Source organism: Girardinichthys multiradiatus, chromosome 7 (assembly GCF_021462225.1).
Source record: "Girardinichthys multiradiatus isolate DD_20200921_A chromosome 7, DD_fGirMul_XY1, whole genome shotgun sequence".
Taxonomy (NCBI): Eukaryota; Metazoa; Chordata; class Actinopteri; order Cyprinodontiformes; family Goodeidae; genus Girardinichthys; species Girardinichthys multiradiatus.
Window position 1 is genome coordinate 37193550 of NC_061800.1, and position 19194 is coordinate 37212743.

The following is a 19194-nucleotide window of genomic DNA, read 5'->3' on the forward strand; positions in this document are numbered from 1 at the left end:
AAAAAAAAAAAACCCTGTTTGGCAACAACTCCTTTAACTGTATTGCACTACCTGGAGAATCATATATGGGCACAATAATCACAAATTATTGAGAAAATAAAACTTCCTACTCACACAAAAATAAAGAAAATCATTTAAAATGTTCAAAGATAAATCTGAACTGATAAAACGGATAAGACCCAAATGTTTGCCAGGCAGAGCAGCAAGTGTCACTATGAATGAACAAACATGACAAACAGCAGCATTATAGGTCCTTGCAGATTGATAAATACAGAAACAAGTGGTCTGCACTCAAAAAATATATACGCATGTTAGGGTCGAGAGTGGCTTCAGAGATTCAATGCATTGTTTAATTAAGGTCAAAGGTTGTACAATATGTCTGTGTTAAAGAGTGGAGAGTTCCTTGAGCAGCATAGTTAGTGTCACTGGCAGTTTGGTCATTAGCTTAGTGTTAGCTATCAAGCACTGCAGTCCAAGTCACAGTAACAATCCAGTAAAACCCCCCAAAAACAGAGGTTTAGTAAGTAAAATTGGCAACAAAGTGGTTGAGATTGTTGTAGACACTAATCTATCCCAAGCTATTACAAAAATAATTATCAATTTCTTATTTAAATGACAATGAAAGACATCTGCTTTGCTCCCCAGCAATACATTTGTGTGTTGTGGCTTTTCTTTAGGTCCACGAAGAGCTCAAAGTAGACAGCATCTCTCTCTGAAACTCTTCTTGCTCTTAGTCTTCTTTCCTTTTACGTTTTTGTCCTTGTTTTCAGTCATTTTCTTGCCACGCACTTCACGCATCAGGTCGAAGAATACCTGGAGAGAAAATGAGTAGCTCTGTCACTTCACTGTTTGGGAGTCAGATAAAAAGCAAACAATTTCAGTTGAGTTCATGTTAAAATTCAGTACTGTACAGAAGTTATAGGTTAGATACAGTAGGGAGAACAAGTATTTGATACACTGCTGATTTTGCACGTTTTCACAACTTGCAAAGGATTTAGAAGACTTTCGTTTTTATCACAGATACTCTTTAACGGTCTAAAACAAACATTTAGAAAATAACATTAAGTGATTTTTAAGTAATTATCATTTCCCCTCTGGATCATCCAGAAGGTCATTGGCAAACTTCAGACGGGCCAGGACATGCGCTGGCTTGAGCAGGGGGACCTTGCGTGCACTGATGGTCTGGCTAATGGTCTTCTTTGAGACTGGGGTTCCAGCTCTCTTCAGGTCATTATCTAGGTCCTGCCGTGTAGTTCCTCACCTTCCTCATGAGCATCGATGCCCCACGAGGTGAGATCTTGCATGGAGCCCCAGACCAACTTGAACTTCTTCCATTTTCTTATAATTGTGCCAACAGTTGTTGCCTTCTCACCAAGCTGCTTGGCTATTTTCCTGTGGCCCATTTGTATTGTACAAGTACTTGTAATATCAAATACTTGTTCTCCCCACTGTAAGTGGCATATCTGTTAAGCAGCTCACAGCAGGCTGGCTGGCTGAGCAGACAGTCGTACTTATTAACTAGCCAATATTACCTAGATAGAATTTAGTAACTGTAGAAAGACCAGAACAATACCGTACCATGAGAATTTCATACTGGCCCATGCCTATTATAGACATGTTTAGATTCTTCTCAGTCTATAAAGAACATTGGGGAGGAATCTCACAAGCACCAAACTTATTCAGTGTGGTGATCCCTAACACAGAACCACATAAATATGGAACTGGTAAAAAAAAAAAAATCAGGATTACAGCATAAAGCTCTCATCAGATGAGCCTTGGATTGCATAATCTAAAACTGCATACCACAGACGAGCTGTAGCAAGTCTAAAGATGCATGAATAAACCAACTTCCGAGCATCATGGGAAAAAGGATGGACAAATATCAGATCTAATATTACTGTTGATATTGATAACACAGCTGAAAACTTTAGAACATTTCTGTTCAACATATACAATGTGTGAGTAGTGGCACCTTATCCACGTTGGCTCGAGTTTTGGCAGATGTCTCTACATACTGGACCCCCCACTCCTCAGCCTTGCCGCGCACCTCGTCCACGGACACCTGCCGACGTTCCTCCAGGTCCGACTTGTTCCCAACCAGCAGGAGAGGGATCTTGTCCTCCTCCGCCTTCACCCGCAAGATCTGCTCCCTTCAAGCACACAACAAAAGTCTAATAAAAAAATGTGACAGTTGTCAAATATTGTTTTTAATACTTCGCAGCCATGGTACAAAGTAATAATAAGTATCATTCTTAAACCAACATTTAACAGGTAGAGCCACTCTGACAGTGCTGCTGATAGATTTTGTATTTTAGCATCGGTGTTTTGTAATGTACAGGGTTATTTCTTCCTTGCAAAAACAAATCCATGTTGGATGCATAACCCAAAACGCATTAATGTGACAACAATTTTGGTTACATTTTTAGATCAGATGCAAAAAGGCAACAAAGTTAATCCTAAAGTTGATTTGTCTAGAACAATAAGATTGAGGAGAAGAAAAAGTGTAATTGAATCTTTTCAGTGATTACAGTCATTACCAAGATAGCAACATGTAATCTAATTTACATCTCATCAAAGTCGTGGACCTTCAACAGATGCCACATTTACATGTCTGCCTCACTGCATCATTACCTGAACTCATCAGTGGCACTGAAGGACTCGTGCTCTGTGATGGAGAAAACCAGCAGGAAGCCCTCCCCGCTGCGAAAATAATTATCCCTGATAGCAGCATAGTCCTCCTGGCCAGCTGTGTCCAGGATGTCAATCTGGACTTCCTCCCCATCAAGCACAACCTTCTTCCTGTAGCTGTCTGCCTTAGTGGGTTCATAGTCCTCCACAAACTGAGGATGAGAAGATTTAGTCAATTTTTTTTTTTTTTTTTTGATGTGTAAAGGACACTAAAAACTGAACATGTACTCCAGCTGACCTAAACAGCATGTCAACACTTCACTGATTGTCACATTCCAACCACAAACTTCATCGTATTCTATTGGGATTTTATGCGAGTGAACAACACAGGGCAGTGTATTCTACAGGTAAAAATGTGAAAGGTTTGGCATGAATTTTTATTCACCTCCCCCTAGACAATATTTTGCAGAACCATTTTTTGTTGCGGTTATAACTTCAGGTCTTTTAGGGTACAGTATGTCTACACCAGCTTTACACATAAGAAGACCATCCTTTGTAGAAATTTTAGCAAAAGAGCCCAATTTCAGACAGGTTGAATGGAAAGCATGTTTGAACAGCAACTTTGAGGTCTTACAACAGACTCAACTGAACTCGTGTTTAGACTTTGACTTTTTAGCTCTATCCTTTTTTCCATCAATTCTGACCAACTTCACTATCCCTGCTTAAGAAAAGCATCTCCATGGCATGATGCTGCCACCACCATGTTTCACAATAACATGCAGTGTTAGTTTTATGTAACAGTCTTTTGCATGCAGGTCAAATTGTTAAATTTGGTCTCATCTGACTAGAGAACCGTCTACCACCTATTTCCTGTGTCATTAACATGACTTGTGGCAAACTGCTAACATGACATCTGATTTTCTTTCAACAATGGGATAATAACTTTGTAATAAAAAGGTTGAATCTGGAATGCAAAACCTCTCAGATGGTCACAGAGCAGATGGATTTAGACCATTTTTAGTCGGTCTTAAACCTTGTACATGGGACTAACATTAAATTACACGCAGACGAACTATCTTTACTAAACATCCAATTATATTTAAGGGGATCAGGAAAAATGGCGCTGAAAACAAATGTACAGCACACTTTTCAAATTTTGTTTGGGTGGGTGGAGGCGGATTTGGAAAACAATGTATTTGTCTTCTTTTCGCTTGACAACTACACACATCAAATCCCATTAAAATACGATGAAGCTTTTAATTGTGATGTGTAAAGAAAGATCACAAAACACAAAAGGAGGGTTGATCCACACCTATTATTGAAGAGTTTTATTAGCCTCTCCTACATGGTTGTTTTGGGAGGCCTCTCATCTAATGTTAACAGTCTTTCCCGGGAGACCAATTATTAAACGGGAACAAGACTAATCTGACAGGACAGAGGTTTGTGGGCATACTAGGTGTCTATAGTGTCAACTCACCTCATCATACATGAATTGCAACGTGAGGGCGGACTTCCCAACACCTCCACTTCCCACCATTATCACCTTGTGCAGCGTCAGAGAACTCTGGTTTTTACCCTTATTGGCAGCCATCACTGGATTTTTCCTCGAGTCCTTCTTACTTACTCAAACACATGTGCCCACTTGCACACACAGCCACACACACATGCACACACTCGCACACAACGGCGACCTGTGAATGACAAGAGAGGAAACTTAGCGGTGGATAACATCAATAAGGAGGGAAACAGACAGACAGATGGCAGTTGTTACTTAACAGCCCTTGCATCGACAGTAGCACACTGTGCCAAGGCTCTAGGCTGAGTTCCAACAAATCTTGAATTTTAACCCCCACCGCCCTCTTTAACGTGCCAAATTGCCTACTCATGAATTCCGGAACTTTATAAATTTGGCCATCAAAAGTTCATTGCAACTGATCAGGAGTAATGAAGCCATCATTCTCCACAGCAAGGCCGAATTTACGAAAGCATTTAAACAGTCTCCTGTGCTAAAACCCTAATAAAAAAAAAAAGAAATTGACTGGCCATCTATCTGCTTTATAAGGGTCCTGCACTCAGTAGGTGAAAGCTCAGTCAATTGCTTTTTGCCTGACTTCAGTATCTTCCATCCCTGTCAGATATAACTTTTAAACAGAGTGCCTAACTGACTCCGCTGCAGATGCCTAAAACGTCTCACCCTGAATTTTAATTCATATGGAACTAATTTTAAGAGTCAAATGTGCTGAGAGCTAAAAACCAAGCTTCCACTGTTAATATTTATGTAATTATTTAAAATTGTGAACATCTTTGCATCTCTCAATGCCTCTCTAGCAAATGCTAGAGGTCCCACCTATTTCATGATATCTTTTAATGTCTGTTTCCTGCTGTGAGTTTATTTGCCAAGTGCAGTTTCTGTTTGGACAGTCTTTCTCAAAGTAATAACAGTTACATCTTTTAAGAATTAAGTGAAGTAGTAATTTTGCAGGACACTACTTTTTTTTTTATTTAGGTATTTAGAAACAACAAAAGTGGATGGATAAATCCAGCTCTCAAGATGAGATGATACACCATGCTGGCTTCATGAGAAAAAGGTGGCATTCGACAGTGTTTTAACAATTTTGTGTTGTTTTCTTAGACTTAAGGTTTGATGGACTATAAAGTAAACCATGTAGAATAATTTAATCAAGGTTCAGCTAATCTAGGTGTACTTTTCATTCTTCTTTCAATCCATGGTGGTCCTCATATCAAAAAAGCATTAAAAATTATAGATGAATTATTTGGAATGTGTCTGATCTCTGGTTCGTGTAAATGTTTAACTGCTGACACAGATTTTAAACCCATCAGGTTTCTCATAAAGGCCACATTTACACGACAACGATCAATTGAAAACGGGATTGTTTTTCCGTCTCCAGAAATGCGAACACGGTGCAATTCCCCTGCCATGGCACTAGTAGGCAGTGTGTTCTGTATAAAATGCATCTCCCACGATCGTGGTAACGAGCTAAAAAATGTGCACTTTGTTGGATAGATGTCATTATATTCAAAAGAGTCCGCTGCACAAATGGTACCCTGAAATCTGCCCATTGTTATTGTTAATATATTCTTCTGTGGGTTTTAAACTGGTCGGCATTTGTTATGCTGTGGGCATTAACGTCTACTAATCGCAGTCTATTGTAGAAATGCCAGGGCTTCCCCATACAGGATGAATCCATTCTTCCTGTTTACACGAAGATTGAGAGCAGGACCTTCTCAAAACATTACACTCTAAAACCCCTTTTCAAATCGTGCTGTTTTTAGAGAAAATGCACCCCATTGTGTACATGAACAGCAGAACGCAAGAATACGTATCGGTTTTCACAAAAAAAACACTTCCTTACAGATTCTTCTGTGAATAGAATCCCAGGCAGTTGATAAAGTAATTACATGCCTGGATACAAAATGTTTGTCCACTGTTCTGCACATTCATGTGGGATGAAATATGTATTCAGCAACATAGAATAGTTACTTTTAAAAAAACTAAATTAGTGCTTTCCATGTGCAAGTATTTTTAAAGATTCTTCTTAGAACTGATATCATGGTCCTCTCTGGGCTTCTTCATACCAGTGCAGTGCAGATGTTTGAAAAGTAAACATAAACATGAAATGGGTGAATGAGAAGATATAAGAACAAACAGCATGCAACATTTCTTCAGATTTCCTGCCGTCAGCGGTTGTTAATTATGTGCGTGAGAGCAGCAGTGTTGCCAGACCTTGCGAGAAAAACTAGCAACGAGCTCTATGAAAACCAGCCCAACAGGCAACCACCACACTATGTAAAACAGAGGGCAATTATAAACATTATACATGTACACAATTAGTATGGCATTATACATAAGCAACAGCAAAATTATACTAAAAACTTTAACCATGAAAATTCTGAACTTAAAATCTTTGAATAACTTGTACTTTTAAACTCTGATATAAAGAAAAGTGCATTTTGCATACATAACGGCAAAATGACAGTAAACATTAAAATAGTCAATAAAAAACTTTCTTTAAACTGTTTAAAAGAAAAGACACACATGAGGCAATTCTAATAGGCTCAGTGTAAAACCATCTTCGTTCTTTGTCAGAAATCACATATGTAAAAATTCGCATAAAGCCTGGCACAGATTTTAAAAAAAGATGTAAAACGGCATTTACCTGGACTACAATACATCATTGCTATTTTCCTCAGTTACTGCAACTCATTCTCCCGCTGTCACTCTGAGCTCCGGCATGTGTGTGTTTGGGGGCGTCGCGATAACCAGGAAACAGGGGCGTGGAAAGGACAAACTACCTACCACTCGTGTTTTGCTTTATTGTGAGGAGCTGGGAGATAATCAGGGGTTTGACTTGGAAAGAAAGTCAAGTCCAAATAAGCAACTTCAAAGTCAACAACAAGCCCAAAAAACCGCAACTCATGAGATTTGCAAGCGACTTTAGAAAAAAAAAGAAGCCCAAAGCAGACTTGGCAACACTGGAGAGCAGTCACTGTAAACACTAACATTTTAAACCAGAAACAAAATTTTTTACATGTGCTTTTTTTATTTATTAGCAATTAGTGTCACTAACTGAATAAAGCAGTCAATGTATGCATTCCCTAGAGAGAGCATAGATTCCTTACCCTAACCGAGATCTTTTAAAAGGCTGCCAACATTCCCAAACCCAGCATGTTCCATGACAGAGTTTGAGCACTTTAAAAGATAAAACTGACCAACCTGGATGAAATTCCCTTAGCCTTCCTGTTACCTATTGAAAGTATTGCTCTCTCTTGCAGCCTAGTGAACCACAGACATGTCTTGACGTGTACAATGTACGATTTACAGTTTAAAATGATCCAGTTCAGGTTCAATCAAATGTTTTTATATTTTGGATTAGAGGAGCCCAATTTAAGTCCTGATTCCCTAAAACACTGAGATACTCCCTTAGTTTTGCATTGTAAGCGGGCCACCAGGCATCTTGATGTGGTATTAGTACAGAGCTTGAGGTGTCCAGCACTTTGGAAAACAACTCAACAACAACCCCCTTCCTTACTTTAAAGTAAAAGCATCAGAGACATTGGATTTTATGCCTAACTTGAAGCATTCACCTTCAGATCCTGGGGTCATATTAGCTGACGCTAAAGCAGCAACTAGATGCCGCATTGAGTTATAAGAAATTTCCTTGTTAAAAGAAAGCCACTGACTTGCATTACTGTGTTGGCAGTATAAAGATAACAGGAGGAATTAAACACATCTTCAACGACTAAATACAGCTAATCTATTTTATTAATTTGTGGGTTTCTTCTACACCTTATATGATGGGAAATAACTAGATTAGTTACAAGAAGATGGTTTACTAACAAGCTAGAGCCAAATGGCAAGTAGCCAGAAAAATGAAATACTCGGGGGTCTACTGCGCACTGATGCAACGCATTCCTCAATCTGTGGGAAGATCTGATCTCATACAAAGACTCTGTGCCACCATGTGTTTATCTTGCTATGTTGTTGTTAATGCTGTCATATCTGAGTGCATAAAATACCAACTGAGCCATCCAGCAATATTGTATGGTCAAAAGTACAAGGACACATCCCCAAAACAAAATATGAGGGCACAAAAATCTCTGTAGTCGTCCCCCACCTTTTCATCTTATCTTTAACATTTTCTCTCTCTCTGCGGAGACAGATCATTCCCTCCTCTTGGGATGTCATGCTAATGGAAACAGAGCTGATTTATAGTAGTATTAGTAATCTGCTCCTCCCTAACAGTAAACACCTCTGCTCGAAACCAGCAGTGCAGTTGTGTGTGCTCTTCTCAAGAGAGACAGCCGTGAGGAGATAATCTTCCTTAAAAAATAAAACCTCAGAATTTCTACTTAAAACTTGTCATTACATAGGGAAACCAGCCTTGAAATCAAATAAAGCCTCACAAATGATCTGTAAATGTGCTACTTAAGATATGAGAGCTTTCTGCAAGTTAGTATTTGTATAGCGCCTTTCACAGACAAAATCACAAAGTGCTTCACAAAACACATAAGATAAGCAAAGCAATTATAAACATCACATGAATTAAAGGCCTCTCTGTACAAATATGTTTTTAGCAGCGTTTTGAAATGATCAATGGAGTCGACGCGGCATAAAAACAATGGAAGAGAATTCCACAATCGTGGTCCAACGGCCTGAAACGCCCGATCCCAAAGGGTCTTAAACATTGTACTTGAGACTAACAAAAGACCCTGATCAGCGGACCTCGGAGTTCTGGCAGAAGACTGTGGCTTAAGCATATCCGAGATATATTGGAGGGCCTGACCATGCAGGGCCCTAAATATTAGAACAAGAAGTTTAAAATGAAACCTAAAATGAACTAGTGTCATTGGAGCGAAGCTAAGACAGGAGTGATGTGAGCCCTTTTATTGGATATCAGCATCTCTGATGTAATATAGGAAAATATTTAGGATATGGCATCGTGGTTCCACTCTCCCTAATCATGGAATGAACCCTGACCTGTGTTCTTCCTGTCTTTGTTATCCCAAACCAGACCAGTGAAATAGCTGATAGGAGGATACCCACACAAAACAGTTACACACTTTCTGATGGAACTTGCAGAATTCAGCACTTATGTATACGGGTCACCATTTCAATTATTCACATGTAACCCACTTCTTTGTGCACAAGCACAGATGGTAAAACTTTGAATGGACTAGCAATAAACTGAACACACTAAACAACTTATAGGTACATTTTAAACATTACAGCAATGCAGGCTTGGTTTCGGAAAAGTTCAGACAAAGACGAGATAAAATACATGCTTGGTAGAAGCCCTTTTAAGTGGATCAGAGGTTGTGAAAATGGAGGAGTGAAGTGTAACAAACTGCTTTGTTTGCTAGGCTTCTGAAAAATAGATAAAACCAATGCAACATGAGCAGCAAAAACTCATCAAAAAGCCCTTTAGAGAATCACCCAAACTTTAACTTGTTCTTACTTTAAGACTTAGATGAAGCTGAACCAACCATTTCCAAGATTGACACAGACACCAAGAAAAGCTTACAGCTAAGAATACCCAAGCAAATGTTTCATTAACTGAAAATGGCACTTGTCTACCACTTAATCAAAGGTGCCTCTTCATGCACCCTTTGGTCATTTAAGTTCAAAGTAAAAGTCTCCACTTAATCAGCCACTTTTAAAACATTTTGCATGGTGTTTGTTACTCATAAGTATTTCTATTGTTACTCATAAGTACATCTCTATGTTCAAAGAATGCCCGTCACCTTGCTTTACAGATAATAACTTCGACCCTATCATTTATGCACAGTAGCCTGCCCTTTGACCTGGTCATATGTGGTGCAACAATGTATGTGTTGCATTATAACCTTTGAAGCTCGATGAGACATGAGTTGCATCAAACAAACATTAGGATAAAGCCAATAACTTACAACTAGATTTCTTCCGTAGTTATAATTGATGAAAGATTTTTTTTTTACATTAGGGATTAACTGCTACAAACTATAGATTTACAGAAATCTGTGACTTATTTCGGTTATTTAATTAAACCAATTCCTTTCCAGAAAGCTCTATACGACATGACCAAAACATGAAATATAGAAAGGGCAAATGACCAGCGCCCGCTACACTCCCGCAAATATAAATATAAATAAATGGCCAGCTCAGTTTTCGTTTGAATAGCTTCCTATGATGGTCGTGCTTCATCTGACTTCATTTTCAACACCTCGCTGATCATAAAAAATAGCTAAATGAGTATTCTTCCCTCAGTAACAACTCCTACATGGAAAAGTGTTGTTTTTAACGGGAACTGTTAGCGTTTGGTTATTTAATGTTTACTGATCCAAAAAGAAAAGTTTGGCCAACGGCCAATTTCTCAGGGCATCTCCACTATATACAAAATTAGTCACATTCCTGGTTATCATTTTTTTGTGTTATGTATGCATTGAACCTCAGTTCTTGGGATGCTCTTCTCTTTGGACCCAAGTACTGGGGGTCCATCTAATGAAACTTTTAAATCCGAGGTTTATGAGAAGATCTGCCGACCTCATCCTCAAAAATAGAAAACTAAACTGATCAAAACCTTCAGAACATACAAGGTGACCAGAAACATGGACTTACTAATTGGAGCAGAAAGTTGACTTTGATATCTCTCAATTATATTTTTTCCAGTAAAACCACCCTGCTTTCCTTCTTGCATGCACCAGTTACTCATGTTGCATATGCAAACCAAACAACGGCAATAAACCTTTGACTGAGTCACCTTTATTTGCTACAACTCTCAAAATTAACTCCAGAAATGTGAAGGATAAACTTGGCTCTCAGCTTGCTGTGCCAGGACAATAACCTGACTGTAAGTGAAGGGAAGTGTAAGAATGGGTAAGACTTTCTGTGACCCCAGGCCAGTTTTTAAGACTATGACATGTTTATCACACTGCAACAAACAATGCATAATTTAAGCGTGAAGCCTGCAGGTGGCTCTGCAGAAATGTATTTGGTCGTTCATATATGGCAGTTATAAAACTCACTGCCTGTGGAGATCAGGAAATGATTTACTATACTTAAAAAGGACAGCTACACCAGCAAGGAGCCAATTTTTGCCCTACAATGCATACTAACAAGTCTTCGCCTGTGGGAGTGTACAGAGAAGCTTTTGATAAAACTGGGCAACTGAGACCCTAAATCCTCTCCGTGTCAGAATCCTCCCTACTTTAGCAACACTAAGTAGGCTGCTTTTCTTTTTTGAACAAATCTGTATTTAAAACACTTCCTGTCTTATTTTATATGGAAATATTTTCACTGTGAAAATAAGGTGCCATCTACTGTTCCCAATAATTTTTTTTAATCTTTTACAAAAAAAAACAAAAACAGAAACAAAACAATACTTGGTTATTTCCCATTTCTGAAGACGTCTGCTGGATATAAAAAGTCTAAACACCCCTGTTGATGTAATTAGACCGGGACCAGTGTTCAGTTGCTGATGCGCATTGTTATCTTTGTGCCAAACATACCTTTTGGAATTGCAGCTAAAAGTTTCATTTTGGTTTCATCTGACCTTAACACAGTTTCACAAGCTTCTGAGACTTCAAATGTGTTTTTGCTAAATTTTTACAATCTTGGATTTGTTTTTGTTTTTTTCAGAAGAAAATATCATATTCCATAGTGCATCTAATGACTTGGACTTTTGCACCCTTCTCCTGACAGATAACTTTTAAAGATGAGATCTCTCTGAAGCTTTGATAGCTTTTTGCGGGCCATGATATTTGCAGTGACATGCAACTAACAAAAAAAAAAAGAACAACTGAACTTGATCTAGCAGTTTGTTTGTAAATCAGAGGCACTCTAAATGATTGCAATTGTGTAGACTACTATTTAACATGATTTTAAATATGGTGGTCACTTCTGAATATAGCCACTTTCCCAGTTGTAATAGGGTGTACACACTTATGCAACCACATTATTTCAGTTTTTTAAATTAAGATGCACAGGTTATAGGTCACAAAGGTGCGAAACGTTTCTAAGTCAATTAGCGTTTTGTCAGATTTGTACAGCAAAGAAAGGGGCATTTTAACAAGTGTGTGTAGACTTTTTATAAACACTGTATATTAAAAAATCATTATGTTGCTGCTGAGCAACAGTGAACCGCAATGCTACTGTTCACCATATCCCAACAGGCTCTGTTATATACAGTACTACTACATAAAAATAGGGATGAACCATCAGTGTAAAGTTAAAACATTAAGACATATGCAAAGTATACCCACGCTACTGAGCAATCAAAGGCAGAGCTCTTATAGCCAACACAGCACTGTAGATGTAAAGATTAGTTTTATAAAGCCAAACCATTTCTGTACCGTCCTGACAGAATATTTAACACTGGAATAATGTAGCACCTATGGCTGTAGTTCAACAAGGTAATTCTATCTGTGTCCTTGTCCTAGAATAGAAGCACAAAAAGGGGAATTGATTTATTGAGCAAAGTATCTTAAACTAACTTACAGTAGGTGGCAGTAGATGTCCCCCCTTTAAAGGTCAATACGATTGGGCTGTTTGTCTGAACAGCCTACGATGTTGTGCTGAAAACAATCCATAGGTTATTCAGTAATGCAGCTGACCATCAGCTTTTACCATCCTGGATATTTTGTTAAAGCTTCATCTATGACTTTGTATCTTGCAGATAGAAAATCTCTTATTGCATTTTTATCAAGAGTCTTTATTGACATAATGTCTCCTTCATAAAATTTAATTGCAAAATTAATTATGGATCTTTACATGTAAAGTCTCTTTATTTAATAATTGGTCAGAGCCTGTAGATTTACAGGCCAAAAAGCCTATAGCGGATAAAATGTAGACTTAGAGGTATAGTTAAATTATTCATTAAAAATGTTAAATAATACAACAGATTATAAATAATATTTTAAATGAATTTGCAATTAAAATACAGAGCTTCGTGTACATTACTAAAACATTGCGTTGTGTTATTCAAAGAATGAAACAAAAGAAAGTGTTTCATTGACAGGCTAATTATGGCAAACCAGAGATGATTTTTGCACTTCACATAAAAAAGAAAAAAGATTTGTAAGCCTACAATACCCGATACAGCACCTTGTATAGACTAAACTCACAATCAGTCATTACTATGATTCATAATTTATAGTTTTAAAATATAATGTGGTCTCAAATTATAACAGGCTAAATATATGCAGTTTTCACCCCCCTCTTTTTGCCACTTTTTTTACAAGTATAGTTTTCCACGTTTTAAATCTATGGTAGAGACTGGACAGTGGCTGAGCTCTACATTAATGGCTCTCTTAGCAGCACTGCCTGCTTTCTCATTAATAATTATGACCACGTCTTACATCATTTAAATTCAAATGTTCTAAAATACAATCTGGGGATCATCAGTCTTTAAAAATGAATTTTAGTAAGACCACAATAAATTGAGTGATTGACGTGCATTAACTAGGCCAGCGGGTTGTTGGGTAAATACAAATTTCTGGTTTTGGCGCATGGGTTTACATAATATGCACACACCAACACATTTGTGAGTTGAGACAACCCACTCAGTGTTGGTCAGTGAAACGGTGGCCTTGATTACAAAGTGTGTTCGAAGTGAGGATAAATCAGCAATGGAGCCAAGAGACTGCAGAAAGGAGAGAGAGTTATCTCAGGGATTTCAGGTGTCTTGTACAATAATTCTGGAAACTCTGCTGCTGCTGATTAGGATGTGGTGAATACAATTACAAGAAAATATCATATTTTAAATGTTTTAAGTAAAAGTGAAATAAAAAGAAAAATCACAAGCTGTATCTGAACCATGGAAAAAAAGAAACCTGCATAAATTCAGTGACAGTAGATCTATTTGCGTCCCTAACAGAGGTTACCATCACACTCAAACGAAGCTACATTTTAAAAAGGCAAAAAAAAACAATCCACAGGTTATTCCTGTCACAGCTTGGTAAACATGCCCACTGGCAACAGCTGCCTTGACTGAGTTAGAGAATTGATAAATATGAATAAAGGCTTTTTCAAACACATATTTGCATAACTTGTTCCTCTTTCTAGTGGGAAACTATGCTTTATATTACGAGTCCCTTACACCCCTATCTAATGTGCATATATATTAGGGAGGCAGCTCTCATCAATAAATACTAACTGAAGATATTCATTCAATCCAACAGTGTCAGCTGAGCTGAGCATCAACAAAACATTAATTCAAATCTCATTTAATCATCTACTAAGTCACACTAAAGCAAGGGTCGACAACCTGCGGTTCTGGAGCTGCATGTGACTCTTTAGGCCCTCAACAATGCACCTTAAAAACAACCTCTGGCCAAAAACGAGAAAGAACTGAGAAGTTTTTTTAAGACAAATAAAAATAGATTAGTTCTCGTAATTTTTCTATTTGTTTTTATGCAATACCTGCATAAAATGTCCAAAACAGAATATGTTTTTCTCCTTCATTTTTTCCTAAATATGGACCTAAAAAAAATGCAATTATTGTTTTTTTTGTTTTTCTTTTTTTCTAAAGCCACAAAAATACAAATAAATTGCGGTTTTTTTAATTTGACCAAAAAGGAAACGTATTTTTTTAGAGTTACTCAGTGTTGGTCGGTGATCCGGTGGCGTTGATTACAAAGTATATTCGGAAAGCGAGTGTGAGGATAAATCAGCAATGGAGCCAAGAAACTGCACAAAGTAGGGAGAGTGATCTGAGGAATTTCAGGTGTCTCGTACATCAATGCATGTACTAAAATTGGAAACTCTGCTGTTGCTGATTAGAATGCACTGAATACAATTACAAGAAAATATCATATTCTAAATGTTTTAATTAAAAGTGAAATAAAAATAATAATTACAAGCTGTATCTGAACCATGGAAAAAAAAAACTGCATAAATTCAATGACAGTAGATCTATTTGTGTCCCTGACAAAGGTTACCATCACGTTGAAACAATGCTGCATTTCAAAAAAGGCAAAAAAATAAATAAATTACACAGGTTTTTGCCTGTCACGGCTTGGTAAACATGCCCACAGGCACCAGCTGCTAGGACTGAGTTAGAGAGAATTAATAAATATGAATAAAGGCTTTTTCAAACACATATTTGCATAACTTGTTCCTACTTCTAGAGGGAAGCTATGCTTTATCTTACCAGTCCCTTAGGCTGCTCTCATCAACAAAAACAGAATCGTTTTTTTTCTCCTTCATTTTCCATAAATATGGACCTCAAAAAAATGCATTCATTGTTTTTTGTTTTGTTTTTTAAAGCCACAAAAATACAAAGCAACGGTGGTTGTCGTCCTATGACTTATCCCTTCGACAAACTTCTGCAGCATTTAAAGCCCTGCTCACACCTGCTTTTTAAAAGACGCCCAGCTGATTCAGATGTAAATACTCCACTTACCACAACGATTCACACCTGGAAATAGATCCTAGTTACCCACTTAATATGTAAATAAACATGCAGCATGAACAACACTGTCAGAAGGTGAACATATGTTTTTGGGGAATCCCAAATACATAGAGTCAACTGGACCGTATTATTAGGGTACAATATTAAGTCACCTCCATCAAACAAACCTACTACTTCATACGTCTTTCTAAAGCTACATAGGGCCGCACAATATATTGCAAATATAACGTCATCACAATATCAGTGTGGACAGTACTTGTATTATTATCAAAGACTGTGGAATGCAATATTTGTAACCTATTACAGTCACAATTTGCATGCAGTGGAGTCTTACTGGAATGGATGGTCAACCTAGCACATATACAGTGTCCAAAATGCTAAAAAGGCCACAGAGAGCGATAAAAGCATCACAATGATAGGTGAGAAAGAGAGGATAGATATATGATACAGTCAACACAATAAAATAAATAATCATCAGCTTATCCGTAAAAATAAGATCCTATGTGCTTATGTTTTAATAGGGCTTCACTTAAAAAAAATGATAACGATTCATTCAACTGGCGTAATGTATTATATCTAAAGTGAGATCTGCTCTACATTTAATGGTCACACGGCACTGCCTAAAAGCAAGTGACACTGCTGTAGAGCTTATATCCTTAGGTTATTGGCAGGGGATATTTTATAGTCAAGTTATCTTAGTGGACAATCAGCTACCAAAATAAAGCTCACACTACAGAGAAAACTAACTCACCCAAACCGATTCCGGATTCCTGAACAAAATCCAGTTTCTTCACTGATGAGATTTCAAAATTCCATCAAGAATTAAATTTTTTAATTAAAAAAATACATTTTTGGCACGACATTGCTAGTGAATAAGACTAAAAGTTAGCCATTTGCACTATCAGTGTGACATCTGAAAATAAAGTTTAAGGAGGAAGGTTTGAAAGGAAAAGTATTATGATATATCTGTGTTTCAGTCAGGCTACAAGAGGAATAGACTTAAAGCAACAGGAAGGCCGGTTCCTCTGTTTGATTATGCTGAGCTTTGAACCTCTGCCTGTCATGGTACAGGACTGATTTGGAAATGTTGGTAGTCTTTTGGAAATCTCATAGTTCAGGTAAGGGTCTACATTCTCTAGGACTACACAATGAGACAGCAATTTCAGCTACCTACGCAGATGACATTAATCACTAATATAAGATACTAAAAGCAGTACTATTTTGTCTTTGCTTTAAATTATTAGTAAAATCCTGTTTTACAGTGACCGTTTAACATCGTCTCTGCTACTAATAAAAAACAATTGTTTGGCACGGTCTTAACATAATCAGATTAACCAGGATAAATGTTGGTGTAAGTTCTGGATAGGCTCTTGGTTTACTCAAAACAAATACATTCACTCATCACTTTATTAGGTACAGTTGTTTAATCGTTTAACAAAAGTGACAAGCATCTAGAAATGGTGAAAACAACTTGCTGAAGTTCAAAGCGAACATCAGAATGGAGAAGTGAGAGGTTTTAAGAGACATTGGCTGTGGCGATTGTTGGTGCCAAATGAGCTGCCTACTACAATTTTCATGCAGACAATGATCTACATAAAGTGGTACAAAAAACAGAAAACATCCAGTGAGCAGGAGTGTCGTTGAGCCTTTCGAGATGATAGAAAGGCAAGAGTAGCTTAAATAGCCACTCGTTGAAAGAACTGAGACAGTTTTGAAGTCTAAAGGAGGTCCATCCTGGTGGCAAATTACAATATCACATAGTTCTGAGATACCAGTGTAGTAATACACAAAGGAATCACCGTATGCGGAAAATTTGCTCAAAGATTTGGAAACATGGAGATGGTGGGGCTAGGATATGAGCCAACCAGACCGACTGTGAGGAAAAGTGAAGAGGGAAAAATGCCTGTCATTCTCTGACAAGTTACAGCATAAAAGGACACCAGTAAACATAGGGCTATCAAACAAAACCCATACTGAGTTAAGATCACATCATGGTTGCTGTTCAGCTCAAAAATAGAAATGACAGTTGCTTGATTTATCCATTGTGTTCAATTTGTGGCTTAGTACAAACCAAAGAAAAAACAAAAATAATCAACTTTTGAATCTAATTAAAAAGAAAGAAAAATTAGTACAAACCTAAGACGCTATTTGCTAAGAGAAGAAAAAAACTAACATAAGCTGCATTAGCTTTTTAAAAAGGCAGGCCAAGCCCTACAAGACTGCTATGCAATTCATAAGCCGGTTTCCCTGAAAATGCTGCCAATGTGCTGGGCTCAGCGTTCTGTCCACTAGTTGTTTATGAGGAGACGACTGGAAGTTTCATTGCAAAGCAGATCCTAAAACAACAAGTTTGTGCAGCAAGTTATCTGGAAAAGGAAATACACACTTCACTTCTCCTGCTACCTAAATTGACCTGCCATTATTTATGACATGGAACAAGGAATACAGTACATCTCACCTTTGCAAACAGCGTCCTCCACCCCCTCTCTCACACTCAAGAACAGGCAGGGAACCCAACCTGCATCTCCACATCACACTGTTTATATGTAAGCTACCACCTGCCAACTCACTAAACTGGCTTTGAATTTATCTGCCATTTTGAATCTACATCCTTTCAGAAAACAACATAACACCTCTAGACCGCATAAAGGGATAGAGCAATGTGATTCAATAGATTAGTTCAGGCTGCATAGTGTGGAGATACCAACAGATTTACAACATCAGCAGAACTCATGAGCTAGCTTGGGTGTGTCTTCTCAGTGTGAAAACTTTACAGCGGCAACAGTTATTCTCGAAATTAAGTGTCGAGTTTTAACAGCTGCTGATAAGAGACAATATTGTATTACTGCTGTTAAAAAAAAAATAAAAAAAAGTTTCAACATTAACAGAGAAATTTCATGAAATGTGAATACAGTTATTGCTAAACAATGATATTTAAAACCACAGCCTAATGAAGTAAACATTTTTTAGAGTATTTATTACGAGAGAAAAACAAAAAAATATGAGCTAACAGATCGGGGGAAATGTCCAAATCAGTTATGCTAATGTAGACGTAATCAATGGAGTTATTATAATTATACTATAAATCGGATTTTCAGTTGAGAAAAAAAAAAAAAGTTAGCTAACCACCACAACACATACATTAAATGACACCATCCGTTAACTACCAGTTTTAAAACACCGTTAAGCGGTCAGCACTTTGACTCCAGCATTCATTCCTCGAAGGCGTGGTAACGTTATTTTTAAAGTCCCACTTATAAGCACATACCTACACAACCGTTTTACTTAAAGAAGAACATCCGGACGCCTTACCGATGCAGAGTTCAGGTTGCTGCCCCTGGTTGATGATGCTATCTAACCGACTGCTTTCCCAGCGCAGACCGATGCATTGGTTCTCTGAATACAAACCGCTCCCGTAACAAAAAACCCCCACCTTACGGAAGTAAAAACAACAGATGACAGGAAGTGACGTACCTGTCCTCGCTCTAGTTGGTATTTTAGAAAGTATACAGCAAAATTGTCAATAGAGTTTTAAAATTTGTGTTTTGGGAACAAAAATTGACAACAAATACCAACTTTTTATACAAAAACAGGATCTTGCGTGAGTTTTCCATCTAATTCTAAAAGTCATGTTGGAAGAACAGGAACAGTCTATATC

At 37.6% G+C, this 19194-nt stretch overlaps 1 protein-coding gene across 3 annotated transcripts; it reads right to left on the reverse strand.

Annotated features, from left to right (window-relative positions):
- Positions 1 to 328: 328 nt before the first annotated feature.
- ralba (v-ral simian leukemia viral oncogene homolog Ba (ras related)) lies at positions 329 to 19005 on the reverse strand. 3 transcript variants are annotated; one of them, XM_047369654.1, is made up of 5 exons: positions 18849 to 19005; positions 4106 to 4319; positions 2632 to 2840; positions 1973 to 2150; positions 329 to 813 (listed from the first exon to the last, which is right to left on the reverse strand). In XM_047369654.1, exons 2-5 carry the CDS (start codon positions 4217 to 4219, stop codon positions 691 to 693), a joined length of 624 nt encoding a protein of 207 aa, XP_047225610.1. In that variant the 5' UTR covers positions 4220 to 4319; positions 18849 to 19005; the 3' UTR covers positions 329 to 690. The 3 variants fall into 3 exon arrangements, with proteins under 3 accessions (XP_047225610.1, XP_047225612.1, XP_047225611.1); XM_047369656.1 differs by lacking the exon at positions 18849 to 19005 and adding an exon at positions 18805 to 18823; XM_047369655.1 differs by lacking the exon at positions 18849 to 19005 and adding an exon at positions 15276 to 15400.
- Between the last annotated feature and the right edge of the window lie 189 nt (positions 19006 to 19194).

What these genes read in the sequence shown, in the direction of transcription:
- ralba (XM_047369654.1), bottom strand. Translation starts at nt 4,219, where the DNA reads ATGGCTGCCAATAAGGGTAAAAACCAGAGTTCTCTGACGCTGCACAAG. An exon ending in TGCAATTCATGTATGATGAG is followed by an intron (nt 2,841 to 4,105) that starts GTGAGTTGACAC and finishes TCTCATCCTCAG; the next exon opens with TTTGTGGAGGACTATGAACC. An exon ending in AGTGCCACTGATGAGTTCAG is followed by an intron (nt 2,151 to 2,631) that starts GTAATGATGCAG and finishes GTGTGCTTGAAG; the next exon opens with GGAGCAGATCTTGCGGGTGA.